At 42.4% G+C, this 25789-nt stretch overlaps 1 protein-coding gene across 2 annotated transcripts in view; it reads left to right on the forward strand.

The window, feature by feature from the left end:
- The window catches only part of PARD3B (par-3 family cell polarity regulator beta), a 599449-nt gene that overhangs the window by 111557 nt on the left and 462103 nt on the right, over nucleotides 1–25789 (forward strand). For both annotated transcript variants that reach the window (XM_081015796.1, XM_081015795.1), the window contains exon 3: nucleotides 16605–16776. In XM_081015796.1, the coding sequence (XP_080871922.1) occupies nucleotides 16605–16776 (172 nt within the window). The remainder of the gene's footprint in view (nucleotides 1–16604; nucleotides 16777–25789) is intronic.

Below are 25789 nucleotides of genomic sequence, written 5' to 3' on the forward strand. Positions count from 1 at the left end.
ATAAAGGGGTGCCAAGACAAATTGAAACAAAAAAGAGTGGCCCCACCCACCTCTGTCATTCAGCCCCCAGAAAGATTACCCAAGGGAATGCAGCCCTTGACAACAAAAAAATAATAATTTCTCCACCCCAGCACGACACTAATTTTTGAACCATCTTCAGAGCTAAGAAGGTTGTGCCTTTAGTTTACTTCTCTCTCATGCCTCAAACATACTGTTGGGGTCCACTAATCGTGCCCAAGCTGCCATGGTCACTGAAAAGCCAATAAATGCCATAGACAGAGGAGGTTCTCATAATCACTCATTTATTCAGCTGAGTAAAACAGAGCGGGCAAGCCACACTCACCAGTGTGAATGTTGAAGCTACCCCAAATAGCCGTTGTTCATATTTTTTATAGGCATCCCCCCTCGCTTTCCCCTTTTCTTTTTTTCCCAATAATTTTTTTATTAGGAATTTAAACAAAACATATCTTAAAACATATTGTCCTTAATTTTCCCCCCCATTTCCCCCCTCTCTCCCTCCCATAAAACAACCCACCCTCCCCACCCCACTCCGACTTCCCTCAGTTCCAATCTCTTGTTTCTCTATAAATGCTATTCTCTGCTTGTTACAAATTTGTATAGATCCTGAATTTGTCTAACTGGTTATTATCAATGAAAAGTTTGTGAGTGTTTATTCAAAACCTGCCAAGGAGTCCAATTCACTTTGTTGCATCTTTAAGTACTTTGTAAAAGGTTCCCATTCATCTTTAAAGTCGCAGTTACCCTTTTCCCGTAGTTTATGCGTCAGTTTTGCCAATTCTGCATAGTCCATCAATGTCTCTCGCCATACTTCTTTAGTCGGAGTTTCCTCAGTCTTCCATCCTTGTGCTATTAAGACTCTCACCGCCGTTGTCGCATACATAAAGATGTTTTCCAACTTCTTTGGCAAAATGCTAACAAAAATGCTTCAGGTTTTTAAACAAATGTTAGATGGAACATTTTCTTCAATTCTTTGTATATCATTTCCCAATTTTTTAAAAATTACATTACAACCCCACCACATATGTTAAAAAGTCCCCTACTTTCCCTCCCTTTCGCTCTTTTGAGGTTCCTTGCGCTGATCAAAACAGGACACTCTGCCTGGAGACCTTGAAGGGGAGAGATCCCTGCCAGAGGGAGGTTTTCCTGAAAATTGCCTAGCAGCGTTATCTGGTCTTCACATATTTGTGGCTGACCCTCCTAAATTCTAAAGCGGGCAGTTTTTTACAGAAGCAAAATGGCATCCGTTTGGCTAACCAAAAAACGGGACAAGAACAGACCTCTGTGGCTTTTCCTGAGACCCCACAATACCCTCCAACATTTTTGGCACCGAAATTGGGACATTCCTTTTTTGGCCTTATGTGACCAAAAAATGAGCAACTTTTGTTCCGGTGCTCTGGCGGGACACAGCTGGTTCACAGCAGGGCATTGGGCTGAAAAAGGAACACCTTCTGTTCCAGCATTGTGGCGTGACCCTGCTGACTTGGTCCAGAGTGCTGGACCGAAAAACAGGACATTCCGGAATCCAAACAGAACCCAGGATTGGCACCTGTGATTCCGAGATGTTCTGCTTAAAATGGGACAAATGACGGATATGCTGAAATACAGAACTGGCTCAGCCATTAGGCTGACAGAGGCGGCTGACGACCCCAAGGCAACAGACCCACAGTCCCCACCTGCCGTTGCTGCTGGTGGCACAGAAGTGGCACCAGTATAGGCTGAAATTGCCTGAGATTTTGAGGAGATCTCTCCTGGAAATTGGCTCTGATATCAGCACTGCTTCTCTCCTAGAGGCAGGGTTGGCAAGTTAGCACTTCCTGTTTTGCCCCAAAATGCGAAACGGGATGTGACAGCCCTGCTCAAATACTGTTATCCTCCCTCCCTTAACATTTACAAATGTTGGCTAACATTGATCCCAGGTTTAGAGAACACTGTAAGCTAGGCATAGGCAAACTTGGCCCTCCAGATGTTTTGGGACTACAGTTCCCATCATCCCTGACCACCGGTCCTGTTAGCTAGGGATCATGGGAGTTGTAGTCTCAAAACATCTGGAGGGCCGAGGTTGCCTATGCCTGCTGTAAGCTGAGCAGCAGTGAAAAGGACTGGGGGGAAGCAAAGTGCTTGTGAACTCCAGGAGCATATCTGTTCAGGCAGACCTGCTAAGATATAGTTTGGCTTAATGCTTGCCTGGTTTGCACAATGTGGTAGTAATAATAATAATAATAATAATAATAATAATAATAATAATTTTATTATTTATGATCTTATTTTATTTTATTATTTAAGATCTTAACTCCTGGGCAAGCTTGATATATACATGTGATTAATGCTAACACTATTCTAGGCTGTATTAACAGAAGTATAGTGTCCAGATCAAGTGAAGTAATAGTACCACTCTACAGTGGTGCCTCGCAAGACGAAATTAATCCGTTCCGCGAGTCTCTTCGTCTTGCGGTTTTTTCGTCTTGCGAAGCACGGCTATTAGCGGCTTAGCGGCTATTAGCGGCTTAGCGGCTTAGCGGCTATTAACGGCTTAGCGGCTTTAAGAAAAAGGAAACAAACTCGCAAGAACTCGCAAGACGTTTCGTCTTATGAAGCAAGCCCATAAGGAAATCCGTCTTGCGGAACGACTCAAAAAACAGAAAACTCTTTCGTCTAGCGAGTTTTTCGTCTTGCGAGGCATTCGTCTTGCGGGGCACCACTGTATTCTGCCTTAGTCAGATCACACTTGGAATACTGTGTCCAGTTCTGGGCACCACAATTTAAGAAGGATGTTGACGAGCTGGAACGTGTGCAGAGGAGGGCAACCAAGATGCTCAAGGGCCTGGAATCTAAGCCTTATGAGGAGTGGTTGAAGGAGCTGGGCATGTTTAGCCTGGAGAAGAGGAGACTGAGTGGAGATATGATAGCCACCTTCAGATATCTCAAGGGCTGTCACATGGAAGAGGGAGCATGCTTGTTTTCTCCTGCTCTGGAGGGTAGGACTCGAACCAATGGCTTCAAGTTGCAAGAAAGGAGATTCTGACTAAACATTCGGAAAAACCTTTTGACAGTAAGAGCTGTTCAACAGTGCAATAGTCTCCCTCGTGAGGTTGTGGCCGCTCCATCCCTGGAGATTTTGAAGCAGAAGTTGGATGGCCATTTGTCATGGATGCATTGGCTGAGATTCCTGTATTGCAGGGGGTTGGATTAGATGATCATGGGTGTCCCTTGTAACTCTCCCATTCTACGATTCTATGACTTGTTTAAAAAGATGGTTATGGTTCTACATAACATCATCATCATTATTATTATTATTATTTATTTATTTATACCCTGCCCATCTGGCTGGGTCCCCCCAGCGACTCTGGGCGGCTTCCAACAAAACACTAAAATACAATAACCTATTAAACATTAAAAGCTTCCCTAAACAGGGCTGCCTTCAGATGTCTTCTAAAAGTTTGGTAGTTATTTTTCTCCTTGACATCTGGTGGGAGGGCGTTCCACAGGGCGGGCGCCACTACCGAGAAGGCCCTCTGCCTGGTTCCCTGTAACTTGGCTTCTCGCAGTGAGGGAACCGCCAGAAGGCCATCGGCGCTGGACCTCAGCGTCTGGGCAGAACGATGGGGGTGGAGACGCTCCTTCAGGTATACTGGACCGAGGCCGTTTGGGGCTTTAAAGGTCAGCACCAACACTTTGAATTGTGCTCGGAAACGTACTGGGAGCCAGTGTAGGTCTTTCAAGACCAGAGTTATATGGTCTCAGCGGCCGCTCCCAGTTACCAGTCTAGCTGCCACATTCCGGATTAATTGTAGTTTCTGGGTCACCTTCAAAGGTAGCCCCACATAGAGCGCATTGCAGTAGTCCAAGCGAGAGATAACCACAGCATGCACCACTCTGGCGAGACAGTTGCGGGCAAGTAGGGTCTCAGCCTCCATACCAGATGGAGCTGATAAACAGCTGCCCTGGACACAGAATTGACCTGCACCTCCATGGACAGCTGTGAGTCCAGAATGACTCCCAGGCTGCACACCTGGTTCTTCAGGGGCACAGTTACCCCATTCAGGACCAGGGAGTCTTCCACACCTGCCCGCCTCCTGTCCCCCAAAAACAGTACTTCTGTCTTGTCAGGATTCAACCTCAATCTGTTAGCCGCCATCATCTTAATTTGAAAACGGAGAAGGCTTTTTCTTTTAGTCTTTCATGTTGATTCTGCAGGTTCAGAAATAGAGCCAACAGTCAATTGAAGTTTGTAGTCTTCCTTGTTGTGCGTCACGTTTGGACAAATGGAAAGAAGAAATAAGGGCATTTCTTATCATTCAAAACTCAGGAGCAGTCTTGTTTATAGCTGAAAAGAATGAAATGGGTCTACAAATAATGTTGAACATGAATCTTGCGAAGCACAAAAGGAGAAATGGCCTTTTGGTGTATTTATTTCAGTCTGATAAGGTTCTCTTTGTTTCATTCCCCAGCTTGTACAAGAATAAATCTCAAATGTTAAAATCTTAGCAGTTGAATGCATGCTTGCGCACCCAGGTTTGAAAGAGTAGTCACACTATAATATATATATATATATCTTTCTAGTCAGAGAAACTTATGCATGTTACTCTAGAAGCAAATCCCATGCATCTTATTTTCTCATCGATGTACAGCCTTGAACGTTGTATTTCAAGTTATGTAGCTTCTTCCCATCACAAAGCAGAAACGAAATGAAATATTGCAACAGATAATATGAAGCAGCATATTGAAAACAATTGATTCTTGAGAAAATAAATTGAGGGATTGAATGTAGAATTCCAGTGAACACAACTCTAGCTCCTGGATGCTCCCATTGGAGGTAGAATGGATGCAATTTTCTCCAAATACTCCTTCCTGCTGCAGCCCAGTGAATTAATGCAAGATTTGTATATAAAGCACATGATGCTTTGCTTTTCAGTTTGCATAAACAAGCTGCTTTGGTACAACCTCACTTGGTAGACCTGAGAGCTAAAATTCAGTGGTACCTTGGTTCTCAAACTTAGTCTGTTCTGGAAGTCTGTTCCAAAACCAAAGTGTTCCAAAACCAAGGCATGCTTTCCCATATAAAGTAATGCAAAATGGGTTAATCCGTTCCAGACTTTTAATAACAATCCCCCAAACAGCAATTTAACATGAATTTTACTATCTAATGAGTCCATTGACCCATAAAATCAAAGCAATAAACAATGTACTTCGGTCACACAATCAATCAGTAGCTGAACTGGGTTCCACACAGTCACATACACACAAAAAGAGCCACAAAAACGCAAAATAAATAGCAAAAACAGACAGACTTCAGCATAAGGCTCCAAACAGAAGTGTGGCACTCAAATTGTCAGACAGAACTCCAAACGGAGCACGTTCGGCTTCCGAAAAAAGTTCACAAACTGGAACACTTACTTCCGGGTTGGCAGTGTTGTGGTTTCAAATTGTTTGAGTCCCAAGGTGTTTGAGAACCAAGGGACCAGTGTAATCTGACATGTGTTACTTTTAACTGCGTGGGAAAGTAAACTTGAAGGAGCAAACCCAAATCTTTCAGAGCACATACAAGAAGATGAACTTGTCATTTTCTGTAGTGGTCCCAGTGTGATACACACACTGGATGCCTGCAACAAAGGTATTCTTCAGCTTGAAAGGTAGATGTAATTTGCTAAATGACTGCCAAATTGAGAGACCCAAAGGAGTTCTGTCTGGCTCCCTCTTTGCTTGCTGTTCAGTGGGCAGTGAAAACACATTTATTCTAGCAAACCTTTTGGGGATATGTTTTAAACTGTGTTGGGACTACTGAGTGAGTACAAGTTATCCTTCTGAGGTTGTTCGCTGGCTTAGTCTGGCTGCCTTTAAGATTGCTGTTATTTTGATTATTTTAACCGGTGCAGTTTTTATGAGCTTTATGGAGTTGTGGGCTGCTTTCACTATTTTTAATAGAAAAGCAGATTACAAATATGAGGAAACATTGTCTTTAAGCGGTTCCCTGCAAGCAGTTTTTATTTGTCGTCTTCGAAAAAAGCAAAAATAAAAAGAGGGGAGAACATTTGATCACTTAATAAAAACAGGGATTTTGTGTTTTGTTCCAAGTTACAATTTAAAAATAAAAGTGATAGGAAACTTGTGGTCCTCTAAATGTTGGAGTATAACTCCCATCAGTCAGCATGGTCAGTAGCAAAAGATAATAGGAGCTGTAGTACGTCTGCATGGGGGAAAAACATGGGGTTCCTGCCATGGTTTTGAATAATGCCTTGCTTACAGTAATTGTCTTCACGGGGCTGAATAGATCAAACAGTAATTTCTTTTTTTTTAAAAAAAATATTTTTATTGGTTTTTAAAATACAAAATTATAAAACATACCACACAGTTTATCACAAATACATTCATTATTGGACTGCCATCAGCACCTCTGATAATCCTCCAATGTTATTCCTCACAGAACTTCTTGCAAACCTACAAACGTCGTCTGATCATCACATATACTTTTCGTAAATTTACTCCAGCCTTCGGTAAATTTCTGGTTGCACTGGTTTTGGATCCTTCCCGTTAGTTTGTCAAATTCCGCATAGTCCATTAATTTCATCCTTCATTCTTCCATCGTTGGTAATTCTTCTTGCTTCCATTTTTGGGCCAGTAATATTCTTGCTGCTGTTGCTGCATATAGAAAGAGCTTACATTCCTTTGATCAAACAGTAATTTCACTGGAGAAACTCTGGAAATATGGCAAGACTTGTGCATTCCGTCTTCCAATGTTTAATTATCTAATATGTTGTTAAAAAAATTAAAAAGAATATATTTATTTCTTTAAACGATTCTTAACCTGGCAGTACTTGAAAACTGATGAATTTAATTGCATGTAGGTTCAGTTGTGGGTTTCCCTCCCTCATTGACAACATCTTTCCTCCCTCTCCAGGCTTCAGAGATTGGGGAAGGAAGAGAAGTATCTCTCTGGCTCCACTTAAGTGATACTAAATTAGTGTAGTCATGTGTTGTTGTTGTTTTTTTTAGCGTACTCAGGAAGAGGTTAATAAGAATCTTACCTTTCTAACCTAATTGAAAGTGCTAATCTGGTTCCACATTTAAAAAAAGGAAAAACAAGTGCTTACGAAATGTTTGAAATGGTATACAATTGATATAAACTAATTGCCTTGAGTTACAATTATATAAATGCTTTAAAACACAACTGTTTCCCTCTCCACTTAAAGGTGCTAATTCTCTCCCCCCCCTCCCCGTTTGCTGAAGTGCTGAAACTTCAGTGTTTTAATTACATTTAGTAATTGGTTAAATCTTCCATTCCATGTATATTCTTCACCATTTTCATCTTTAGGGTTCAGGGTTCTATGTGAGACTGACATGCTATTTTTTTTTTTTTTTTTACTTTTATGACTTACTTGTCTCAACTTTTCCACAACTTGGTTATTTTTAAATATTTGTTTCTCAAGGCATATATTAAGATTTCCTCAGGTCCTTAAGGCTCTCTCTCTGTGTGTTTACCTTCTTACACTTATGCTATATTTATTTCACCTGTGAGTAAATAGTGAAGTTTCATTTAACCAAGAGACTCCAAAATGTTCTCCTCATACTTGATTAAATTGCCACGTGGGCAATTATTTTCATGAATACTGAAAAGGAGGAGATTTTGATAACAGAAGGTGAACTAGCGTATATACTCGAGTATAAGCTGACCCGAATATAAGCCGAGACGCCTACTTTTTCCACAAAAAAACTGGGAAAACTTATTGACTCGAGTATAAGCCTAGGGTGGGAAATGCAGCAGCTACTGGTAAATTTCAAAAAATAAAAATTGACACCAATAAAATTACATTAATTGAGGCATCAGTAGGTTAAATGTTTTTGAATATTTATTTCAAAGAAAAACAGCAAACTAGCTCTGTAAGTGGAAAAGAGGGTCAACGAAAACAATATGGTATCAACAATAACTTTAAAAGTACAAAAACCTTGAGGGGACATTTTACCATATGTGGTGGGATTGTAATGAAATCTTTTAAAAATTGGGAAATGATATACAATGAATTGGAGAAAATGTTCCATCTAACATTTGTTTAAAAACCTGAAGCATTTTTGTTAGGGATTGTAGGAAAAGACCTGCCAAAGAAGTTGAAAAATATTTTCATGTATGTGACAACGGCAGTGAGAGTCTTAATAGCACAAGGATGGAAGAGTGAGGAAACTCCGACTAAAGAATAATGGCAAGAGAAACTGACGGACTATGCAGAATTGGCAAAATTGACACATAAACTACGGGACAAGGATAACTGTGACATTAAAGATGAATGGGAACCTTTTACAAAGTATTTAAAGATGCAACAAAGTGAATTGGACTCCTTGGCAGGTTTTGAATAAACACTCACAAACCTTTTATTGATAATAACCAAGTTAGACAAATTAAGGATTTATACATCTTTGTAATATGCAGAGAATAGCACTTATAGAGAAACCAGAGATTGCAACTGAGGGACGTTGGGGCGGGGGTTGTTTTATGGGAGGAAGGGGGAGGGGAAAATTGGGGGAATTAAGGATGATATGTTTTAAGATAATATGTTTTGTCTAAATTCCTAATAATTTTTTTTAAAAAAAAGTACAAAAAACTTCATCTCTCTCCCTTCTCAGTGTACTCAGACTACTCCCTCTTCCATTCCTCAGCTGCCTCATGAGAGTTCTCAAATATTCCACAGTACTTTACTCTTGTTGTTGTTGTTTAGTCGTTTAGTCGTGTCCGACTCTTCGTGACCCCGTGGACCAGAGCACACCAGGCACTCCTGTCTTCCACTGCCTCCCGCAGTTTGGTCAAACTCATGCTGGTAGCTTCGAGAACACCGTCCAACCATCTCGTCCTCTGTCATCCCCTTCTCCTTGTGCCCTCCATCTTTCCCCACATCAGGGTCTTTTCCAGGGAGTCTTCTCTTCTCATGAGGTGGCCAAAGTATTGGAGCCTCAGCTTCAGGATCTGTCCTTCCAGTGAGCACTCAGGGCTGATTTCCTTCAGAATGGATAGGTTTGATCTTCTTGCAGTCCATGGGACTCTCAAGAGTCTCCTCCAGCACCATAATTCAAAAGCATCAATTCTTCGGCGATCAGCCTTCTTTATGGTCCAGCTCTCACTTCCATACATCACTACTGGGAAAACCATAGCTTTAACTATACGAACCTTTGTTGGCAAGGTGATGTCTCTGCTTTTTAAGATTCTTACCATTGTTTAAAACTGCCAGTTTCCCCCGTCCCCTCCAGCCTTTCAGTGTTTCTCCCTTCTCACTGTCATGCCACGTTCACTACTCTTGTGCAACCTGACTTCACTTTTGCTTGCTGCCTTTATGCAAATCGAGGATTGTGATGCGGCAACTACAAACCCTCCAGTGGGAGCTGCCACCATGAAAGCCACAATGAAAGCCTTTCTTCCTGGAGAAAGAAAGGTATCTTGTGGACCATAAGCTAATTCTGGACCAAACTTCGCAAGCCCACAGGTTTAATTTTTAAGGAAGGAAACCTCAACGGATAAAAGGGATGTTGATGCTATCTTACCCGACGTTTCCAGCAGTGATGACAACAGAACACAGGTGCTTCCCCCCTCCCCAAAAGGGCCTCTCTACCCCACTGGTTAGGGACGTGGGTGGCACTGTGAGTTAAACTACAGAGCCTAGGACTTGCCTATCAGAAGGTCAGCGGTTCGAATCCCCGCGATGGGGTGAGCTCCCGTTGCTTGGTCCCTGCTCCTGCCAATGTAGCAGTTCGAAAGCATGGCAAAGTGCAAGTAGATAAATAGGTACGGCTCCGGCGGGAAGATAAACGGCGTTTCCATGTGCTGCTGTGGTTTCACCAGAAGCGGCTTAGTCATGCTGGCCACATGACCTGAAAAAACTGTCTGTGGACAAATGTTGGCTCCATTCCAAATGGGAGTCCATTCCACTGCTGAACAGCTCTTAACTTTCAGAAAATTCTTCTTGATGTTTAGTCAGAACCTCCTTTCATGCAACTATATTGGTTTGGGTCCTACCCTTCAGGGCAGGAGAAAACAAGCTTGCTCCATCTTCCATGTGACAACCCTTTAGGTGTTTAAGATGATATGATGGCTGTCATATCTCCTCTCAATCTCCTCCTATCCAGACTGGACATACCCAACCCCCTCAACCTTTCATCCTAAGGCTTAGTTTCCAAACCCTTTGTCATCTTGGTCACCTTCCTCGGCACACGTTCCAGCATGTCAACATCCCTCTTAAATTGTGGTGCCTAGAACTGGACACGGTACTCCAGGTGTGGTCAGACCAAGGCAGAATAGAGTGGTACTATTACATCCTGTGATGTAAACCACCGAGCCTTGGGCTTGCTGGTTGGAAGGTCGGTGGTTCGAATCCCTGCGACAAGGTGAGCTCCCGTTGTTCGGTCCCAGCTCCTGCCGACCTAGCAGTTTGAAAGCACATCAAAGTGCAAGCAGATAAATAGGTACCGCTCTGGCGGGAAGGTAAATGGCATTTCAGTGCGCTTCTCTGGTTTCGCAAGAAGCGGATTAGTCATGCTGGCCACATGACCCGGAAAAACTGTCTGCGGACAAACGTCGGCTCCCTCGGCCAGTAAAGTGAGATGAGCGCACAACCCCAGAGTTGTTCGCGACAGGAATTAACTGTCAGGTGTCCTTTACCTTTTTTTATTATGTCCTTCAACCTGGACACTAGTCTTCTGTTGATGAAGCCTTGAATAGCATTGCTTTTTTTTGGGTTGCTACTGTTTCTCACTGTTGACTCCTGTTAAGCCTGTGGTCTATTGTAGTAATGTTGTGTTCCTAGCACCGTCCATTAGCCCCAGCTATCATGGCCAGTGGTCAGGAATGATGGGAGTTGAAATGACTCTTCCAGTCAGTAAAAGACTCAGTCCAGCCACTACCACAATTTTACAGGCTAAGGATGTTGCGTGTCTAGACCCCTCATGAAGAATAAAGCACACCAGGACACAGATATTAGGTTAATGTTATTGGGTAAATTTTGGCCACAACTTTATTGATTACAGACTGTGAGCGGTATTGGCTTAGGCACTGAATGGACCCGACTATATCTGACTCCTGCCCGTTGTGCAGGGAGTCCGGTAAGGGTAAACCACCAGCAGGGGGAGCCCCGTCGATGCAGACCAACTCGAGCTCCCCCAGATGTTCCCAACGGGGTCGTGTCAAGGCCCTAGCCACGCCCCGGGCTTCGGACAAGATCCACACCCCCGGATTCCTTTAATGGAATACCCTTAAGCTTGGAGGGGGAGGTGATGGCCACACCTCCCCATCCTAAGGTCAAACAATGCCTAACCACAAAACCTTACAATGTTGTGACGATTGCTACAAGGTAGGCGAAAACCAAATGGCCCCATGCCAATTTTGCCAAGTGGGAAAATTCCTACCAGGCCCCTCAACGGCGACCAACCGAGGTCCATAGCAAGGCCATTGAAGAAAAACCTGTAAAATAGGGAGGGAGGGAGGGAGTTTGAAGAAGCGAGCCAAGAGGAAGCCCTCTGGCTCGCGCCTCAACTTAAATGGTCCCAGCCACGCCCCCCGCCAACCAGCGGATTGGCTGGCTGGTCAATGACGCAGCCAGGATCCCCTGGGCAACGTGGGACTTTGTCCCCCACCCCCAGAGGAGAGTGGGTGGCCATGCGTTCCACCACAATTCCTCCCCACAGTACAACTCTGATCCTAAAGCAGTTGCCATACACCTATTGGTTGTAATTGGGCATCTTCTATGGCTTGCAGGTGATTGTTAGAGTTGAATAGCTTTTAACAGTCTGCTTATTTGGAATAACAACGCTTGCTGCTGCTCTTGATGTTGCTTTTCTACAGCTGTATTTGTTAATGTGCGTTAATGATGTTTTGCAACTGATGTTTTACATTGTTGCTTTGCGGTTTGATGTTGCTGTTTGCCGTTAGCTCTTTTTATGAGGAATGGCAGGGTGATGATGTTAAATAAAAATAAACACCATGCAGAACTTAAATTGGATGGCAAGAGACCTGCCAAAAGTATGCATGCTTTATTTGAAGAGGGGCACAATGTTACCGCCCTAATTATCATGCATGTGGATGCTACTAAAATATGTCTTTGTGAACATGAGCTGACACCCTTTCTACAACCAAATTATAAATGAGTAGGAGACCCAAAAATGTCAATTTCTTTTGAGCCATTAAATTTCACCCCCCCCCCTTGCTTGCTTCTTTCTTTCTTTCCTTATTTTTCCACCCAGTTCCTTATTTCACATTGTTTCCTTGCCCCGGGCAAATGGCTTTCCTTAAATATTTGTCTTTTTGTTCTGTTATTTTACTAACCCTAGTGTATCATTGTGACATAGATCTTCAAAGTGACAAAGAGAATGAGATGTTACAGTAGTATTTTAAATGTAAGGAAACAGCACTCCTACCTTTCTCTTCTTGGCTTATACAAGCATCCGAAGAGAGTTAAATCTGCACATGTAACATTGCATTCCGTTTTATTTAGCTGAAGTAACTGGAATACAGGAATTCCCCCTTTGAGTGGAAGACGCTCCCACACATGCAAGCCCCCCCTCCAATTTCTGCCCTTTCTCCCCCCCCCTACCCGTTGCAATCCTGTGCCATTCCAAAAGGTCTTTCCACCTGCAGAAACTACTTTTGAGGGGGTGCACTGGGTTGCACCCCGAGAGTGGAGGCGCGAAAGCCATGGTACCCAAAAAGAGCCCTGCTCCCTCTTTCTTGCTTCCTACCCTTTTAACAACGTTGTGACCCTGAAAACCATTTTAGGCCTTGTTCCTTCCAACGGGTGAACTCTAGCCCAATGGTTGCCATTAATTTGATTTGAACTGATTTTATAATGAAATGGTTTTAGAATGTTGTATTATTTTACTGTTGTCAGCCGCGCTGAGCCCGGCTTCGGCTGGGAGGGCAGGATATAAATAAAATGTTATTGTTGTTGTTGTTTAGTCGTGTCCGACTCTTCGTGACCCCATGGACCAGAGCACGCCAGGCACTCTTGTCTTCCCCTGCCTCCCGCAGTTTGGTCAAACTCATGCTGGTAGCTTCGAGAACACTATCCAACCATCTTGTCCTCTCCCGTCCCCTTCTTCTTGTGCCCTCAATCTTTTCCAACATCAGGGTCTTTTCCAGGGAGTCTTCTCTTGGGACCAGTTTACCATTGAAGTCGCCTTACCTTACCCACTCAGCCACTTTGATAAGCGGAATTACAGTTGCTACAGGGGTCAGCAAACTTTTTAAGCAGGGGGCCGGTCCACTGTCCCTCAGACCTTGTGGGGGGGCCAGACTATATTTTGGGGGGAAATAATGAACGAATTCCTATGCCCCACAAATAACCCAGAGATGCATTTTAAATAAAAGGACACATTCTACTCATGTAAAAACACGCTGATTCATGGACCATCTGTGGGCAAGATTTAAAAGGCGATTGGGCCAGATCTGGCCCCCGGGCCTTAGTTTGCCTATCCATGTGCTACATAATATCCATTCTGCATTTGGAAGAAATCAATATTTTGATGTGGAAGCACCCACAGTTTGGAACATCCTGCCTATTGACAAAGGACAGGTCGTGAAGCTGAGGCTCCAATACTTTGGCCACCTCATGAGAAGAGAAGACTCCCTGGAAAAGACCCTGGCAGTGGAAGACAGGAGTGCCTGGCGTGCTCTGGTCCATGGGGTCACAAAGAGTCGGACACGACTAAACAACTGAACAACAACAATAACAGCCTATTGACATCAGGCAGGTCCCTGCACTGTGCTCTTTTCAGTGCTTGCTAAAAACATTTTCCATCTTCCACGATGGATGCTATTGTGGAAATTCCCCATGTTCTCTTAAGGTTTCTATTGATCTCATATCTTCAGGCAGGTATCTATTGCATTATTTTGTTTCTTGTAGCTTTCCCTGTTGTTGTTGTTGTTTTAAAAAAACTTTTTATTTATGTATAAGCAAAAGCTATTACAAAGAAAATATAAGCAGAAAAACAGACAGCCTGACAGCTGTTCCATGATCAAATAATCAAGCATTTCTGGAAGTTCTCACCAACGTACACTATTGTAATCTTGAATTGAAGACACAGTGCTCTTTCCCGCTAATATCCCAATATAAATCAAACTTGGCAAAGCTGTGGCAGGAATTATAATGGGAGAATATCCCTGTTTGGTTATTTTATTCCAAGCCCCAAAGTATGTTTTCTAATTGTCACGGGTCTAAAGTACTTACTTTGTTCTATAAGCCGTTGAGATGTACACTGTAAAACACCTGCTTCGTAAAACCAAGATATTGTTGACAGTATAGTTTCATTATCATTGACCATTGCTGCTTTAGATATAGTACTTCTTATTTTTTTTATCAGTAAATGTGTTTAGTTTTTTATTTTTTTAATTTTTTCTTTTTTTAATTCAAAATTATAACAAGACATATTATCCAAAAACATATCATCCTTGCCCCCCCATTTTTCCTCCCTCCCCCCTCCCACACCCCCCCCCCCCGTGGTTTCCCTCAGTTCCAGTCTTTGGTTTCTCTGAGAATGCTGTTTTCTGCATGTTACAAAGTTGTATAGATGCTCAAACTATTTAGCTGATTATTATCAATAAAAAGTTTGTGAATGTTTATTCAAAACCTGCCAAGGAGTCCAGTTCGCTTTGTTGCATCTTCAGATACTTTGTAAAGGGTTCCCATTCATCCTTAAAGTCACAGTTATCCTTGTCCCGTAGCTTATATGTCAGTTTTGCCAGTTCTGCATAGTCCATCAATTTTTCTTGCCATGATTCTTTACTTGGGGTTTCTTCAGTCTTCCATCCTTGTGGTACCAGAACTCTCACGGCCGTTGTCGCATACATGAAGATGTTTTTCAACTTTTTTGGCAGGTTTTCCCCTACAATCCCCAACAAAAATGTCTCGGGTTTTTTAACAAATGTTAAATGGATATAGTACTTCTATCTATCGCTGCACCACCATGTGATAAAAAATAAACAGCTGTTAATTCTACTACTTTTTTTACAGAATATTATCTGGGCCATCTTATTTATTTTGCTGTATTGTTTTCTCCCAGTGCAGCATGCATAAATATGATGATTTGTTATTTAGAAGGTACTCTATTTCTTATCACACAAACACATATTGTGTGGTCCAGTTCTTTTCAGATGGGGGTTTCTACATAGTAGTTTCTTATTTCAGCTTGAGGAACAGTGACCTCTTCAGCTCCCTCCCCCCCCACACGTTTGTTTTCTTTTCTGTAATAAATCTGATTTCATTTACAATGCTTCCCCAGTCTACTCTGTTTGTACATGTGCTTGCCTTCGATGACCTGTCCTCTGTGCTTTTGGCATTTCCCTGCCCCCCTTTTATATTCTGCTTTCTGGGTATTAGCCACCTCAATTCCCTCAGTTATCCACCGTCTATTGTATCAAAGTGCTATACGATATTTATCTTTACCGTCTGTATGGGCAACACAGCTCCCACTGTCATTTCTAGAAGCTTCCTCTCCCACCCCCCAATTTGTTTTCCCCACATACCTTTGTTATTTTGCCTCGAACTGTTCTTATCTACCTGCTTGAAGACTTGAAAGTGAATATGTTCCCATTATTGTTGCCTTTACTCTGTGTTCATGCCCTGTTAAAACAAAACAAAACATCAGAACAACATTGATTATGCTTTGGTGGCCTGTTTATAGATTCCTCCTACCTGTTCAGAACTATTTATTTGTAGAATAATTCTTTCTGTTTACCTTTTGGGTACCGTAAGATGAACGCTTTATATTTGTTCTTCACGTATTTTTCTCTGTTTTACAATATACCTTGAGATACCTCTTAGGACAGCTTTTGATATGCACTTCTTGCCAGTTCAAGGTGCCAGTTTTTATATTTTAAAATACGGGGGGGGGGGGGGACTGGCTGCAGACAAACGTTGGCTCCTTTGGCCAGTAAAGCGAGATGAGCGCCGCAACCCCAGAGTCATTCGTGACTGGACTTAACCACAGACAGTATTTCCAGGTCATGTGGCCAGCATGTCTAAGCCACTTCTCGCGAACCAGAGCAGCACACGGAAACGCCGTTTACCTTCCCGCTGGAACGGTACCTATTTATCTATTTGCACTTTGACATGCTTTCAAACTGCTAGGTTGGCAGGAGCAGGGACTGAGCAACGGGAGCTCACCCCGTCGTGGGATTCGAACCGCCGACCTTCCGATTGGCAAGCCCAAGGCTCAGTGGTTTGCACCACAGAGAAAATCCTCATGTCATCATGCACATAGAGTTCGTGGATCCAAGTCGTAATTACAGTGGTGCCTCGCAAGACGAAATTAATCCGTTCCGCGAGTCTCTTCGTCTTGCGGTTTTTTCGTCTTGCGAAGCACGGCTATTAGCGGCTTAGCGGCTTTAAGAAAAAGGAAACAAACTCGCAAGAACTCGCAAGACGTTTCGTCTTGCGAAGCAAGCCCATAGGGAAATTTGTCTTGCGGAACGACTCAAAAAACGCAAAACCCTTTCGTCTAGCGAGTTTTTCGTCTTGCGAATTTTTCGTCTTGCGGGGCACCACTGTAGTTGTGTTTCCATGAGGGAACCCCCTTCTGGTTACAACAGTTTCATAAAGTAACATTTCATTTTGCAGTTGATTGCTGTGTACGACGAGCAAGAGTCCGTCTCCAAGTCTGAGGACGCCAGTGCTAGTTTGACAAATGGAAACAGCCCTGATGCATTCGAGACGGATGTAGCTGCCCAGCTGGCTGCATTTCAGCCAATCAGAGGAGAGATTGAAGTGACACCCTCCGCTTTGAGACTAGGTACGTGCATATGCATTTTTAGATTGATAATTATCTTGGATGAGAGGTATGCGCTGTTTCTGCAGTTCTGTGGGTGCATTTGTCATCTTCTGGGTTTGCGCACACTGATAAAAACATACTTGGAAGAAGAAGAAGCATCTCCTATTCTTATCAGCCTGACAACTTGCTAACGTCATTGGCTCATGCATTATTCCAAATTCTGTATCTTTTACAGATGAAACAACAAAAGAGAGGGCATTTTTCTTTTTTATATTGATGCCACAGCTGTGATATTCTATTCCAAGGGAGTTGCGCGTCCAGCACCAACTTTCTTGTCTTCTAGGCATTCTAAACTCAAAGATTTTCAGGGCTGTGTGCTTTTATCTGTTGGCTAGTTTACATGTGTAAAAGGGACACGGGTGGCGCTGTGGGTTAAACCACAGAGCTTAGGACTTGCTGATCAGAAGGTCGGCAGTTCAAATCCCTGCGACAGGGTGAGCTGCCGTTCCTCGGTCCCTGCTCCTGCCAACCTAGCAGTTCAAAAGCACATCAAAGTGCAAGTAGATAAATAGGTACTGCTCCAGCGAGAAGGTAAACGGTGTTTCCATGCGCTGCTCTGATTCGCCAGAAGCAGCTTAGTCATGCTGGCCACATGACCCAGAAGCTGTACGCCGGCTCCCTCGGCCAATAAAGCAAGATGAGCGCCGCAACCCCAAAGTCGGCCACGACTGGACCTAATGGTCAGGGGTCCCTTTACCTTTACCTAGTAAAGGTAGTTTTTTTAGTTTTTTTAAACCGCCTTATAATAATGGATTTATGTTTTAAATAACTAAATAAAATGCTATAATATTTTAATAACAATACTATGCATAATATATGTGAATCAGGCCAATTGGACATATTTTCTGTAATTTCTCTTACAGTATACATGATGTATTCCACTATTTCTGTTGTTTTGGGAGAAAGCACGAGAGCTATATGCAAGGCACTGTGGTTTCTTAAGTTAGCAAATCTCCTGGCTTCTGAAATCTCAGCATGCTGCTCACAAGCATATCCGAGACCGTAAGAAGTGGAAATCACTGATGTAAACTAAAATTAAAGATGGCATTCTTAAGAAGCTGAACTACATAGCAAATTTCAGAGTCTAAGGATGTTTTTGTAATTCTACATGATTGTGGAAACATAATACATAGGAATATATGTATTCCTTGGATGCTGATGGCATGAAGAAAATTCTGTAGTGCTGACTGACTAGTACCTGTCAAGTTGCTAAAACAGCAAAAGTCCTTGGCATAAGGTGCCAATAAAACTCTATATCATCATCATCATCATCATCATAAGCCACCCATCTCACAGTGTTGCCCCAGCCACTCTGGGCGGCTTCCAGCAAATTAATAATAATAAAATAAAACAAATGAATAAATTTTGCCAAGGGAAGCAAAAACGTAGACCTTGCCCCCATATTTTAGTATGGTGTGTGTGTGTGTGTGTGTGTGTGTGAAGACCAAGGAAGTATTATTTCATACAATAGTTTTCTGGACTCTGGGGCTGTTTAATGCAAATAATTTCCACTCCCCCTTAGTGGCACTTTATGCTTATGGGTCTGAGCCGTAAATTAATTATTTTTTAACATTCATCATTGCCTATTATGTTTATTTCTGTATGTTTCCTTTGTCCTTGACTTTATGTATTCCATTTGTACCTGTCAGCATAAATAGTGTGGGTCAAGGATACAGCTTCTGTCTGCCAAATATTAGTGGTACACCAGTGTCTTAAAGATAAACTGTAGCTGCCGTGTGACAGACTGCTTTTTGATACGAGTTGCCACATGATTTTATTGTCTCTTAGCTGCAAAGGTGGAAGCAAACTTAGGAAAATAAACAATATATATGTTGCTATGTTATTGTTTCAGCTACTCATTGGCATAGTTAAGTTATTTTTTTCCAGTGCATATTAATACTTACTAGGCTGAGAACTGAAGAACATGGGGAATCAAAGTGTCATAGAAGTTTTTAAATCTTGAATTCCCATTTGGTAGGAAGTCAGCCATTGTAAATAAACAGGAAGTGAAACTTGAAAGTGTGCGCCCTTGTTTTGTCTTTCTCCTCATACGTTTAGGGAATATTTATTATTCAATATTTATTGTTGAATATTTCTTGCAAACACACTCCATGCACAGGGACACTACAGTGCCATCTGGTTGACCTTGTCTCTGACCACTTTTTTCTCCTTCTTCTTCTATTCCTCCTTACAAGTTCTGGAGTCAGAACACGACACGGTAACCCTCAAGTGTTCATTCATATTTGTAAAAGCATGTAGGAAAGTGAGCAGAGCATATTTGTGATAGTGAGAAAGATCAAATTGGCATGTGAGAAATGGTAAATTCTGGAGAGGATCCCGGAGATATGTGCTGGTCTATAGCTCATGTGTCTTGTGCAGGTATAGGGTGGAATATAAATTCAATTAATAATAATAATAATAATAATAATAATAAGTGTGTGTAATAGGCAAAAAGGGAAACCTGTGTGTGTATATAAACACTGGAAATTCACAAGGCAGCTCCCAGTGTTGCAAAAAGTTCTGGGAAGTTCTATAGTTTGAAAGGGACCTTGCCATAGCTGTCAACTTACAGATTTGAAAATAAGGGACCAGCAGCCTTGAAAATAAGGGATCAGCAGCCAAAATAAGGGATTTTCCGGGCACAGATATGTTCAACTTCTGAGCCCCTCCGAGCCAAAGGCAGAAAGCCCAGCCAGCAGCCAAACAAAGCCTCATCAATAAGGGACAGCAGCGGGACATGGCGCTGGGATAAGGGACTGTTCCGCCAAATAAGGGACGCTTGACATCTATGGACCTTGCCTTACTGGTAGAGATCATCTTTTGTGTGTAGTGTTTTAAATGTAGCTCTTTTTGTTTTGCATTGCTTTTACCAAAGGTGTCCTTGTGATGCTAGTCGATGGAGTACGTAATAGGTCCCTGGCATCTCAACAGAAGGATATAGTTGGGAAATTCCTGAAATCACAGATGAAACAGTCCTCTTTGTTGTGTCACCCAAAACCGGACTTGTGGGTTGTTGTTTTTCCAAACAAAGAGACAAAAATGCCAGATATCCTAAATGTCTATGCCTTAGAACAGTTGGCCATGGAACGTTGTTGCTGATTAGTCGTTTAGTCGTGTCCGACTCTTCGTGACCCCATGGACCAGATCACGCCAGGCACTCCTGTCTTCCTTTTTTTTAAAAAATAATATTTATTAATTTTCAACCATTTAAACACAACAAAAACAGAAAGACAAAAAAAAGAAAGAACAGAAAAAGAAAAAAAAGAGAAACATAAAACTAACACAGCAAGACGCAAACCATCTTCCACTGCCTCCCGCAGTTTGGTCAAACTCATGCTGGTAGCTTCGAGAACACTGTCCAAGCATCTCATCCTCTGCCATCCCATTCTCCTTGTGCCCTCAGTATCTTGCCCAACATCAGGGTCTTTTCCAGGGAGTCTTCCCTTCTCACGAGGTGGCCAAAGTATTGGAGCCTCAGCTTCAGGATCTGTCCTTCCAGTGAGCACTCAGGGCTGATTTCCTTCAGAATGGATCGGTTTCATCTTCTTGCAGTCCATGGGACTCTCAAGAGTCTCCTCCAGCACCATAATTCAAAAGCATCAATTCTTCAGCGATCAGCCTTCTTTATGGTGTCACTTCTGTACATCACTACTGGAAAAACCATAGCTTTAACTATACAGACCTTTGTCAGCAAGGTGATGTCTCTGCTTTAGGTTTGTCATCGCTTTTCTCCCAAGAAGCAAGCATCTTCTAATTTTGTGACTGCTGTCACCATCTGCAGTGATCATGGAGCCCAAGAAAGTAAAATCTCTCACTGCCTCCATTTCCTCCCCTTCTATTTGCCAAGAGGTGATGGGCCCAGTGGCCATGATCTTCGTTTTTTTGATGTTGAGCTTCAGACCATATTTTGCGCTCTCCTCTTTCACCCTCATTAAGAGGTTCTTTAATTCCTCCTCACTTTCTGCCATCAAAGTCGTGTCATCTGCATATCTGAGGTTGTTGATATTTCTTCCGGCAATCTTAATTCCGGTTTGGGATTCATCCAGTCCAGCCTTTCCCATGATGAATTCTGTATATAAGTTAAATAAGCAGAGACAATATACAGCCTTGCCGTACTCCTTTTCCAATTAACCTTCCCATGGAACTAGCCAGAGGCAATTCCTAGACTTAGGTTTCTATCCAACTAAATTACAGAATGCAAGGAAAGGCTTTTCTATGTGCAGAGGAACTACCCTTGTCTCTCTTGCCCCTGTGTTTCCTCTCCTCTGGAGGACTGGGGAAAACCAACTGGGAACAGCAACTGTGGTGTGGAAAGTGGGCAATACAGTAGTATTCAATTTCAAAAGGCAAAACTCCTCAAGAGTGAGAAGAATATTTAGAATATTGTTGAAAGGGAGAGTCAAGAGGGTCAAATCTCTCCCCAAGATGCTTGGAAGCTTTTTAAAATCATGATGATAGAAGCTTAGCTGGAATGTGTATCACAGATTAGGAACAGAACCACTAAATCCAAGACGATGCCAGCATGATTAATGAACAGAGAAAAAAAGCTATAAAAGGCAAGAAGGTTTACTTTTGGAAATTGAGGGAGATGAAAGAGGAGCACAAACTGTTGAAACCAATGTAAGTTGACAGGAAAATAAAGAAGAAAAAAGAATTTGAGGAACATACTGCTAAAAACATTAAGGATAACAATAAAAAAATTCTTTAAATACATGAGAAGCAGGAGGCTAGGGAGACTGCAGAGAAATTAAATGATTTAGTTGTGTCTGTCTTCACTGCAGAAGATATAGGGCAGATTCCTGCTCCTGAACTGACTTTTTCGGGAAATGTGTTTGAAGACTTGAATCAAACAGAAGTGACAAGTGATGAGGTTTTAGGTTCTGTTGAGAAATAAAAATGAGCAAGTCACTGGGCCCAGATGACACCTACCCGAGAGTTTATGAAGAAAATGACTCAATATGAAACTATTTTCTAAAAAAGAAGAAGCAAACTTTCCATAAAAACGACCTCCATTGCACAGGATTGGAAAGCAGCCAATGTCACACTGATTTTCCAAAGGGGACCCAAAGCTAATCCGAGTAATCACATGCCAGATAGCTAATGTGAGGTGAAAAACATTATTTGTTGGTGGAGAGCAGAAATTGGTGAAATTTTTTAAAGAATAGAAGAGCAAGATTTCAGAGGAAGAATCAACATGTCTTGTACACCCGCCTTGGCGAGTTCCTTGAGACCTGGCTGTCATGGCATAAGACTGGTTCCCCTAACAGATTGGAAACTATGAGGCTACAGAGAGGAGGAGGAGTACATAGACAGTTCTAACAATGGAAATGGGTGGGAACCCCAATGTTTAGCATTGGGATTGGCGCCATAACACTTGTTCACTTCCCTACATACTTTTAAAACGTGAATGGTAAAAGCAGTCATGATACGCTGGGCTCAGGACATTGGCCACAACATACTTATGGAAAAGGCTATGGAAAGAGGACATTAGATTTACCGCCTGCTACAACCTTAGAGAGAAGGTTTTAAGGATGCAATACAGATGGTACCTAATCCTGGCCAAGTTGGCCAAAATGTATAAGAAAAGCACAGACAGGTGCTGGAGGTGTAAAGAGGGGAATGACACCCTCATACATATGTGGTGGGAGTGTAAGAAGTTAAGAGAATTCTGGAATGTCATCTATAATGAAATGGAAAAAAACTGTTTAAACTCTTTCACAAAAAACCGGAAGCCTTCCTGTTTGGTATCAGGTTTGCAGAAATCAGGAACATTTATAGACCCTTATTTATGCATGCCACCACAGCAGCAAGAATCTTGATAGCAGAAAACTGGAAAAGCAATATTATCCCCACCAAATCAGACTGTTTAAGAAAAATGATTGAATATCTACATCTTGCAGAATTAACAGGGAGAATAAGAGGAAAGACTGTTCAAAAAGTTAACAACGAATGGTCAACTTTTAAAGAATATCTTAAAAACTATACGGACAATGCAAGTCTCCTGGCAGATATAGATTAAATCTTGAAAATAGAGGAAAGGTATGATAAAATCTGGTTAAAGGTAAAGGTAAAGGGACCCCTGACCATTAGGTCCAGTCGTGACCGACTCTGGGGTTGCAGCGCTCATCTCGCTTTATTGGCCGAGCGAGCCGGCATACAGCTTCCGGGTCATGTGACCAGGATGACTAAGCCGCTTCTGGTGAACCAGAGCAGCGCACAGAAATGCTGTTTACCTTCCCGCCGGAGCAGTACCTATTTATCTACTTGCACTTTGATGTGCTTTCGAACTGCTAGGTTGGCAGGAGCAGGGACCGAGCAATGGGAGCTCACCCCGTCACGGGGATTCAAACCGCCAACCTTCTGATCGGCAAGTCCTAGGTTCTGTGGTTTAACCCACAGCGCCACCCGCGTCCCTTGAAAATCTGGTTAGATAAATACAAAAGAAAAGTAGAATAACAAATATGAAATGCGTACAGAGTTAAGTTTCGTAACAAGGTACAAAGAGAAGAGTTGGAAGTCTATTACGTGTCTTGTACATGTAGGATATGTCAGTATGTATTATATGTAATGTATGTAATGTATTTGTTAAGTTTTTTGTTACCTGAAGTACAATAAATAAAATGTGAATAGAAAAATAGTGTTGGAAGTTGTCCTCTCAAGTTCAGTAACTGGCCAAACCCATGCCAGTTCATCAGGGAGTAAAGAGGCTACAGAGCATGTCTGGCGCTGAAGCTGCTTTTAGATGACTCCAACTGCAAATATGGAGGCTGCTGAGGAGGCCAGAAGACCTGGCTGCCTCCTTGCTGGCCTTTTCCAACCTAGCGTAGGAGGTCAGAGCCCTGACTGACTCCAGCTACAAAAGTTGCTGAACAGACTCTTGGGCTGTGGTATTGTTTAGGGTATTTTGTTGAGGTTTGTTGTTATTGATACTAAATTTTGTATCTTTTTAAAAAAATTTTACAATGATTTATGTGGAAGTTGTTCCAATTTGGTTATGTGCTTTTTGATCTGTTTTATTTATTATGTTCGTAATTATGTAAACCTTCTCATGTTGTAAGCCACCTTGAGCATGGTTTTATCTAAAGAAAGGTGGCACAGAAATAAAATGCTGACAATGAGGTACTCTAAGGCGTTCACAAGGCCTAGTTGCTTCTGTTACTAAAATTCACAGAACTAAAAGTCCAGATGTTCAATGAATGCATGCTAATAGATTCAATGACTTCCCCCTTCATTACTCAGTATTTTTGTCTTGATGGTGTGGTATAAAGCTTACTTGGTTCTGAAAATCTGACTGACCAATTTCTAGCTATCATATCTCTCTGTTAATAAATATTCTCCTATTGTTTACATCTCTCAACGCCATCCTCCCCCCCCCCCCCACTATTAACAGTTTAAATCCATAATGCAAATGAAAATCGTCTTGTCCTATTTCTGCATGACTGGAATACAGTCTGACTTGCTAAATTATGGGTGAGCTGACCCTGCTTAGGATATTTTTTTAAAACACACACACACACACACACACACACACACACTGTTGGAGCGTGGTTTTAATTAGAATAGATATGTGGCTAATCATATCACAGATACAGAAGAGAGAAAAGTGTGATTGGAATACAGTGGTGCCCCGCAAGACGAATGCCTCGCAAGACGGAAAACCCGCTAGACGAAAGGGTTTTCCGTTTTGGAGGTGCTTCGCAAAACGAATTTCCTATGTGCTTGCTTCGCAAGACGAAAATGTCTTGCGAGTTCCTGCGGGGGTTTTTTCCTCCCCCCCCTTTTTCCCAAGCCGCTAAACCGCTTATCAGCTGATCGGCTAAACCGCTTAACAGCTGATCGCTAAGCCGCTTATCAGCTGATCGTTAAGCCGCTTATCAGCTGATCCGCTAAGCCCGCTAAGCCGCTAATACTGTAGCGCTAATCCGCTAAACCGCTAATGGGCTTGCTTCACAAGACGAAAAAACCCGCAAGACGAAGAGACTCGCGGAACGGATTCTTTTCGTCTTGCGAGGCACCACTGTAGAATATCTACATATTAGTCTGCTCTATGTAACTTTCTTGAATAAGTACTATAATCCAGAGGTTTTGCATACACATGCACAACATATATTTACTTTGGGAACTTTCCTTACAGCAGTTCCACACTAAATGAAGGGCACTTCCTTCTTGCTTGTACATCAGAGTTACAGTGATGGCCCCCATGCCCAACACTTGAAGTGTGGTTGCCATAACCGTACGAACATGCAGCTGAGACAAGATGAATACTTTGACGTGCTTGCGAATCAGAAGGTTGGCGGTTTGAATCCCCGCAATGGGGTGAGCTCCCGTTGCTCGGTCCCTGCTCCTGCCCACCTAGCAGTTTGAAAGCACGTCAAAGTGCAAGTAGATAAATAGGTACCGCTCCGGCGGGAAGGTAAATGGCGTTTCCGTGCGCTGCTCTGGTTCGCCAGAAGTGGCTCAGTCATGCTGGCCACATGACCCGGAAGTTGTACGCTGGCTCCCTCGGCCAATAAAGCGAGATGAGCGCTGCAACCCCAGAGTCGGTCACAACTGGACCTAATGGTCAGGGGTCCCTTTACCGCTACCTTTTAAGCTGCATCTTCTTAATTACCACCCCTCTTCTGCTTATTTTTAACTGCTGCTCATATATCTAACACCATTTGGAAGTTTATCTGATTGTAATATTTCTTTAAATATTCACCAAAGCATTCCCACTCATCCTGATTTCTTCTCTTTGCGGTCAACATTGCTAGCTCTGTGTATTCTGTTAGCCTATTCTGGCAGTCTACTTTTACTGGACTATTTTTGATTTTCTACCTTTGGGCATAAATTATTCTGGCCGCTGTTGTTGCGTAGAGGAAAAGACTAAGTACTTTCTTAGGCATTTCCCCCCTTTTGTTTGCTTGGGATTTGTATCAGGTGGTAAACTTTTCTGTTTTAGAAACATAGTATATGAAAGTTTCAAATAGCAAAG

The sequence above is a fragment of the Podarcis pityusensis genome, assembly GCF_964106645.2.
Source record: "Podarcis pityusensis genome assembly, chromosome: 1".
Lineage (NCBI taxonomy): Eukaryota > Metazoa > Chordata > Lepidosauria > Squamata > Lacertidae > Podarcis > Podarcis pityusensis.